At 36.7% G+C, this 8,574-nt stretch overlaps 1 protein-coding gene across 2 annotated transcripts in view; it reads right to left on the bottom strand.

Annotated features, from left to right (window-relative positions):
* The window catches only part of NSD1 (nuclear receptor binding SET domain protein 1), a 197,182-nt gene that overhangs the window by 26,854 nt on the left and 161,754 nt on the right, over positions 1 to 8,574 (bottom strand). For both annotated transcript variants that reach the window (XM_006884391.1, XM_006884390.1), the window contains 2 exons: positions 5,101 to 5,257; positions 3,220 to 3,425 (listed from right to left, as the gene is read on the bottom strand). In XM_006884391.1, coding sequence (XP_006884453.1) covers positions 3,220 to 3,425; positions 5,101 to 5,257 — 363 coding nt within the window. The remainder of the gene's footprint in view (positions 1 to 3,219; positions 3,426 to 5,100; positions 5,258 to 8,574) is intronic.

The raw sequence follows: 8,574 nt of genomic DNA, 5'->3' as shown, positions 1-8,574 counted from the left end.
TGTAGTTTCCACATTCTGTTGGGTCACCTTTCTTTGGGATAGGAACAAATACGATCTCTTCCAGTCAGTTGGCCAAGTGGTTGTTCTCCAGATTTCTTGGCACAACTTGGTGAGCATGTCCATGGCAGCATCTGTTTACTGAAATTTGTCAATTGGTATAGCATCTATTCCTGGAGCCTTATTTTTTGCCATTTCCTTCAAAGCAGCCTGCACTTCTTCTTTCATCACCAAAGGCTCTTGCTTCTATGTTGTTTCATGAAATTCTTCTGTGTCTGCCAATTCCTTTCGATACAGTGATTCGTTATATTCTTTCCATCTTCTTTTAATACTTCCTGGATCATTTAACATTCTGCCGAAAGCATCCTTGATTATAGCAACTTGAGGTTTGAATTTGTTCTTCAGTTGAGTTCTATGCAAGTATAGTTCATCCTTTTTAGGTTTTGTAACTCCAGTTTTTGCATTTTTGGTTATAATACTTTGCATCGTGTTTTGAAACCTGGTGGGTTGTTGTTTTTTTTTTTTAAACTTTTTAAAAATTATTTTTGTGTGTGTACCATCAAATCGGGTATGACTGGTCCAGGAGGAGATTGCCCTTCCTTCACCAGCAGAGTATCTGGTAGATTTAAACAATGTACCTCTGGGATTGCAGTGCAGTTTCTTGCCAGTAAGCCACCAGGGCTCTTCTGAAACCTGTTTTTTCATTCCACCATCCTTTCCCCTTGCTTTGGCCTCTTTCTTTCCAGTGCAAATTTCAGGGTCTCTGAATTAATTGCATGATTTTTATCTTGAAGGATGTTATTTTGAGGGCTTCAAACTGGTTCTTTGCTGTTATCTGATAAAGCAAAGCTAGAATGGACTCGATTTTATAAGATTTCAGTATTATCAGAATAGAAAAAACGAGAGGACAAATCCAGCCAGAGACTTACTCTCCTTCCTAGAAAACAGGGGCAGCATGTACACTGCATTGCAATCAATTCTCGAGTGTTCTTATTGATTGCTTTTGAGTTGAGCATGACTCATAATGACCCTATGAACAAAAGGTCTGAAGCCCGTCCACAACTATCTAGATTTATCAAAGTTCATAGTTTCTAAGAGGCAAGTTGTTTAAGAAGTAGATGCCACTCCTGGTTCCAAATCTGCCTTAGAATGTTATTGGTTGAGTCGCCTGTGATGTACTTGTACAGCAGCTCTGAACCGTCCTGAGTCTGTCTCACTAACTCCCACACACCAACCCCCGTTGCCCCCAGTTACTGTATCAATCCATCTCCCTTTTCTGCACTATCCATCCACCCTTCTGAGCATGATGTCCTTCTCCAAGGACCGATTTCTCCAGTCCAAGTGCCCAAAAAGTAAGTGAGGCAGAGCTTCAAAATCCTAGCCTCCAAGGAGATACTTGGTTTCACCCTATCTAAGACATCTATTTGTTTTCTTGGCAGTTGATGGTATGTTCAAGACTCCCCTCCAGCACGACAACTTGAAGGCATCTATTCTTCTTCTGTCATCCTTAGTCACTGTCCAACAGATTTCTAGAACTCAGATTTGACCATGTAATATATCTACTTAAAAACATTAATTCCACAACTGGTCTTGAACACAAGAAAAGCCCTGGATAAGTTCAGTTTACACGCACCTTTTAAAAAAAATTTGTTTTATATTCCCACATGATACACTAAATATTTAGAGTTCTTGAACTTACCATGCTGCATGAAATGTATGCATTCTTTTACAAAAAGGTAGGTACATATTTGTTTTTGAGGTCAGTGTAGTGATTAACAAGACATGCTATCTTCCTCTATCATTACTTGCCACTGGGACTTTAGGCAAAGTAATATAACTTCATAAACCTGAACAACTTCTCAGATTTAGTAAAATGAAGATGATATTATCTATTGCATAGGGTTATATTCAGGATTAAAAACTGAAAATGAACACGCGACAGCACAGCACAAATGATAGCTACTATTATTAGGGCTAACATTCAATTAAGAAGTTATCCATGACTGTGAAACCTCAACCCCAAAGCCAATTATGCTTCCTCTAGTTTTGTACCAAAAGCATGTTCATATTTCTGTTGCAGTCTTCAGTGAATGGCACTTCCTGCTGGTATCTAAGTCAGATTTCACAATATAAAATATCAAGTTAATTGAAAGCAGCAATGAGCCATCCCAACGTTGAGATGTAAGTTTATGTACTTCACAGAGCTTTATCAGGCTGATATTTGCAATATCTCCTGTACTGATCTTCACCCCAGTTTTGGGGGTAGTCAGCTCTGTTCAGGTCAGGGCGGGAATGGTCACCAATCAGGTAAAACTTTTTTAGACCCATTAAGAACCAAATGCAGACAGAAACCACTGGTCTGTGCATAAAACACAGAGGGCCAATGACGTAAGTGAGCACCCACTGAAGTACCAAGAAGCAGCCAGCACTTTAAAATGTACTCCATATGGACTAAAGTAATAGTCTCTATCCAGAATTATGGCCAGCTTAGAATCCACTTTCATCTCACCTTAGGGAAAAGTTTTAATCAGGCATCTCTAAAATACATTCAAGGAGCAAGAACACTGATACTACTTTGTAAAAGAGATATAAAAAATTATCAGCCAAAGACTACCAATGATGCTCCCTGCAGGTTCATTTTTATAACCTAACAGATTTTTCAGAGTAACCTTTGCCCATTACACAGAAAGAGAAAATGAAGGCTTATGGTTCAATCAATGAATCTGTGTAAGTGCTAAAAGTAGTTATGAGGAGTGTAAGAAATTCTATCTTGACTGCAGTGGTCCTCATTGCCTTCACTGTTAGGATAGTTTAAAAACTTCTTTTTTTTTGACAAAAGAGTATTTTTTTTTATTACTAATTTTTATTCTGTTTTGGTGAATTATATTTCTTATTAAGAAGCTAATTAAAAAGCTGCTTTGGACAAAGATGGCTCTGCTTGAAATTCTAGTCCTTACCAGCAAAATGAAGTTCGGACTCTATTAAATATTAACAGAATTCCAGTACTTTACAAGATACAAAGAAAACAACTGATATGACAAAAACTCTTAGAAATTTCATTTTAGCAAAGGTTGGGCTCAAAAAGATAGTTCTATGTTTCAATTTCCGTATAAAATTGTGTAGCCACATTTATATTCTGCCATTACAGACAGAATCCAGCTAATAAATGGAGTAAATATACATTCTAACAAAGAGGAAAACCCAGGGAAAAAGTAACAGTACCTTTTTTATATGTTCCATCCACTCCTTTGCCCATCTTATCCTTGCTGCTAACATCGCCTTCCATGTATGGGAAAACTCTGGCCTGGTGGGTCCACAGATAGTCATTAGACCCAAAGAAAAGTACAGGAAACTCGCCCACATCATGCCTCATCTTATCAATGTTGGAAGGTACAGCCCGTGGATGGCAGATCTCAGCTGGCCACCATCTGGTGAAAGCAAAGGAGAAAATCTTTAGAATGCATCAAGACACTGAAAACAACATACATGGAACAAGAATTAAGAATGTCTGTGAACAGTAAAGAACAACCTAGGGCATTTTTATAATTTTATAATTTAACTACAGAAAGGTATACTACAACTATATGCAAGAACTCTCTCCGACTCAATTATTTTACCATGCTAAGAGAAACAAAGTAATCAGAGATACATACAAAGATATATTAGTGAAATAATCACTGAAGCACTACTGATAATAAGGAAAAACTAAAATCTTTAAAAAAAGGTAAGAATAGCTATATAATATACTATATAACATTATTCAGCTGTTTTTAAAAAAGAGACACTTCAGTAACTAAAAGAAGCATGGAAAAATTATGCCAATAAACAGCAAAGCATGTAAATTAGTAACCAATTTTAGAAGATAATTTTGTGTTGTTAAAACTAGAATTTCCTTTGTATACGAAGAAACATTTATAAAATACTCATAATTGCTTAAAACAGGAGAATGGAGAAATGAACCAAACAACCTAAGAGAGTACTATACTGAAATATAACACTGAAGTATGGAATTACTGATTAGCACTGCATTAATGCTATGGAATCTCAGAGACATGATAATGGAATGAAATAAACAATACAGCATACCAAAAAAAGTTAAACTATAAAGAAAGAGAAAAGATACAAGAGTTGCACGTATCTGTATAACTGGCAAACTAACACAGCAAAGCAAATGCAACATTTAGTACACTCTTTTATCTCTAGAAATGGGAGAAAGGGGAATCTGTGGTACTGGAGTAAGATTCTAAAGTACCAATATGCTACTTTTTTAGTCTGGGCAGTATATATATATATAAAATGGTTCTTTTGGTTGTTCTTTTTTTTTATTCTTTTGTGTGTGTACCGTCAAATCAGATCTGACTAGTATAGGAGAAGATTTTTCCTCCTCTCCAGCAAAGCATCTGGTGGATTCGAATCGCATACTTCTAGGATTGCAGTGTAGCTTCTTGCCACTAGGCCACCAGAGCTCGCCTGTTTGTTCTTTTTAAAAAAAATTTTTTTAAAAAATTTTATTATTTTTTATGAGTACCGTCAAATCAGATCTGACTGATACAGGAGGAGATTGCCCCCTCCTTCTCCAGCACAGCATCTGGTGGATTTGAACTGTATACCTCTGGGATTGCAGTGCAGTGTCTTGCCACTAGGCCACCAGAGCTCCCCTTTGGTTGTTCTTTAAAATTAAATACAACATATATATAATTTTACATACTCTATAGTTAATGAAAATTTTTAAAAGAAAATCCAAGATAAAAACCGGGCACATACTTCAAGACCAATTATTTTATAAGTTTCTGTACTGGCATGGGTATATCTTTAAATAAACACACAAAAAAATGTTAAAGATCTATCTTTCTGCTGTACCGTCTGAGACTGTAATTTTTAAAAAAAATTTTTTTTACAATGAACATGCATTTGCTCTTGAATGATAAATGTAATATGAGCCTTTTCTTTCATAAAGAAAAATTAACCGGGAAGCAAATAGAAGACTTTTCCTAATCAGAGAACAAAAATTAAAACATTAAGCACTGTTATTAAAAAATATGTGAAACAGCTAAAAAAAAAAAAAAAAAGGACTGCTATTTATTCTTCACTATGGTTACCTACCTATAACGTCCAACTTTTACCCAGACAATCTCTCTATAATGTGGCTTTTTCCCTGCCTTACAGTCATTGCAGTACCAATTTCCTTCAGGGATGTCAATATTCAAGCATTCACGATGAAAAGCAGCAGGGCAAGAGTCACAGCACAAAAGGCTACCACCTGTACAAATCAAGAAAAAAAAACCAATACAACATGAAGAGGAGGATGTTTATACACTTAGTTCTCCAACCTAGGCAGAGATTTTTAACCCATTCTGTATCTAATACTCTCCTGAAACCTAATGGGCCTGACTTACATAATTAATTATATAGCAACATATTAGATAAATTGAACGAAAAACACATATACATCAAAACTGACCCAAGAATGGGGGGAAGGAATACCAACAGAACCAAATACAAGTGAAGAGACTGAGTAATAAAAAATTGCCAAACAATTAAAAAGAAAAAAAGCAGCTCTGGGCCAGTCCTTGACTGCACAGAAATGGAGGTGACTCCTTGGTAGCAGGCATCTCATGTGGGCTCCATGCCTGGGAACAGGTGTGGCTCCTCGGCACCACGTGGCTTGTGTAGCAAGAAGCATGCTGTGCCTTTCAAATGAGTATGGAGTCTTTCTCAGAAGTCATAAAAGGCAATATATACCTCTATTTCATGATATTTCAATTTATGCAGATTAAGATGTATTGATACATGGTAGCTGAAGTACCACACTTGTCTAATCCAAAAATAGAGAAACTACCAAGGACACTTTAAAGTCAACTAAGATGTGAAAAAAAGGAAAACTTTGTTATGTTGTAAATGTGTTCCCTTATAAAGGACATATTTAGAACTATGATGCCATCCCTCAGAGATGGGAAGACCCAGGAGACAATGACAAACACAGTGGCTGTTGTGGTGACAATGATTCAATTTATGTGTGGGAGATTGAAAGTAGTAAAATAATCAGTATGAAAATTTGGGCATAAGGGCTATGACTGATGAAGGAGAAATCAACTGGAAAGTTGTGACCATTAATGTGGACTCTGAAACTACCACTTACAATGGCAAAGAGATGAAGCCTGGGTACCTAGAAGCTACCTTGGACTGGTTTAGAATGTACAAGTTTTTTATGAAAACAACAGAATCAGTTTTCTTTCCAAGTAGAATTCAATGATAAGGATTTTTACAATTTATATTCTTAAAAGCATCTATGACCATCGGAAAGCATTGGTGACCAAGAAAATAGATAGAAAAGGAATTAGTTGCACAACAATTGTTTGAGATCCCCTTCAGGTGTCTGATGCTGCCAAAGCATCTGTGGAAGCTTTACCAACACCTTATAAATCTGCCTGTATAGTATTAACACATATGGACATTACTTTCAGAAAAACAAATGAAATTTCTCTAGAATACAAGCTGTATTCTTTTTCATCTGGAAAAATTAGATGCAAATACAGTATCTTTTCAAAATGTGAAGTCTGCTGTAAAAATACTATATATTCAGAATGCTGAATAGCAAACAAAGAAAAATGAAGACATACATTTGAATAAGAAACAGCAAAGTCACAAAAGAACTGAAATAAAAAGGATTATACAGGATGATGAAAGTTGTACTCCAACAACTACGAAACTCTAGAATTCCTAGAAATTCAACATCAAGTGAACACAGACTGAAACAGAACACTTAAACATACTATAAAATAATATGATCAGGTCATTAGAAAAATATTCTGTCCCACTTGAAGGAATAAAAAACCCCTCTTCCTAGCCCTCAAAAACACCCTACACCAGAAGGCATCACAGGCAAATTCTGCCAAACATGCACAAAAGAACCAAACTGACTGACATTATTTTGAAAAACAAAAGACAAAGAAATACTTTCAGACGAAGTAAATAAAACTTTGCTATCACACTTAGTTGTTCTGGGATTTCCATTCTTCTCAGAATTAGCCACAGTTTGTTGTGATCCACAGTCAAACAACTTTAAATAATTAACAAATCACGGACAGACAATCCTCTGGTACTCCCTGCTTTCAGCTAAGATCCATCGAACATTATCTACATTATCTCTAGTACCACGATTCCTTCTAAACCCAGCCTGTACTTCTGGCAGTCCTGTGTGGATGTGCTGTTCCAGTTGTTTTCTAGATATTCTTCAGCAGAATCTTGCTTGCATGTATTATCAAGGATACTGTTTGATAATTTCCACACTGTGGGCTCACCTTTCGTTGCAATGGGAACAAATACAGATCTCTTCCAATCATTTGGCCAAGTAGTTGTCCTTCAGATTTCTTGGTACAATTTGGTGAGCACATCTACGGCACCATCTGTTAGTTGAAATACGTCAATTGGTATACCATCAATTCATGGGGCCTTATTTTTTGCCAATTCTTTCAAAGTAGCTTGAACTTCTTCATCACTGAAGGCTCTTGCTCATATGCTTTTTCATGACATTCTTCTGTGTCTGCCAATTCCTTTTGGTACCATGACTCTGTGTACCATTTTCACCTTCTCTTAATATTTTCCTGGATCATTTACTATTCTGACCAAAGCAACCTTAAGTATTGAAACCCGTGGCTTGAATTTATTCTTCAGTTTCTTGTGCTTAAGAAAGGCTGAGAAGTTCTCCTCTTTTGCTATTCTGACTCCAGCTCCTTGCACATTTCACTGTAATACTGTCTTCCCGCGCTGCCTTTTACTTTTTCTTCACTAGTTTATTTACAAAATTCTAATACAAATTCTAATAAATTCTTTCAATTTCCCTCACCCCCCCCCCATCAAATTGTACAATCCAATGATTAATTCCCTCTTGAGGGAAGCTGAATATCAAATTTAATAATAGTGGATCAAATGCTGTATCAGGAAATGAGGGAGGCTTAATACAAGCTGAAGGTCACCTTGTGACACTGGGGCATTCCTTAGGAGTCAACATTGTTCTTACTTAGTATCAAATGAATCCCTCCCTCTTGAGATTAACATAAAGAGGAACTTGGCCTTATCTGTAAAAGATTTCACCATTATCCTTTGTTTTGTACTTCCTTGTGATTTTACTTTTATTATCTTATGATTCTAAATAAATACTCAGAGAAGCATGGCTTGAGGTCTTCAGTCCGGAACTGTTGACCCCCTGTTTTACGCTCTCTGCTCTATCTCATTCCTGGTTGTTTGTCTCTTTATTATAAAATTATTCTATTCTTTGGGACCCTCGGTCTGCAACATTCTGGTGCCCGAACTTGGGGCAAGGTGATGGTTTTTCTTTGGATAAGGTGGTGGTTTCTCTCTCCTTCTCTTTTTCGAGCAGACACCAGGAACCTAAAGGGAATTCGCTCAGGGTAAGTGAAACTTTGGGGAAAATTAAAAACAGGGTCATGAGAGGATCTTCACTCCTTGGAAATTAAGGATTGTTCTTGTTGCTGTTATGTGCCGTGGAGTTGTTTCCAACTCATAGTGACCCTATGCACAACAGCCCTAAACCCTGCTCTACCCTGCGCCAACCAA

The sequence above is a fragment of the Elephantulus edwardii genome, unplaced genomic scaffold (assembly GCF_000299155.1).
Source record: "Elephantulus edwardii isolate Elephantulus edwardi_28Jun2011 unplaced genomic scaffold, EleEdw1.0 scaffold00033, whole genome shotgun sequence".
NCBI lineage: Eukaryota > Metazoa > Chordata > Mammalia > Macroscelidea > Macroscelididae > Elephantulus > Elephantulus edwardii.
The sequence above is the reverse complement of the archived record's forward strand: the minus strand, read 5'-3'. Positions and strand labels throughout refer to the sequence as shown.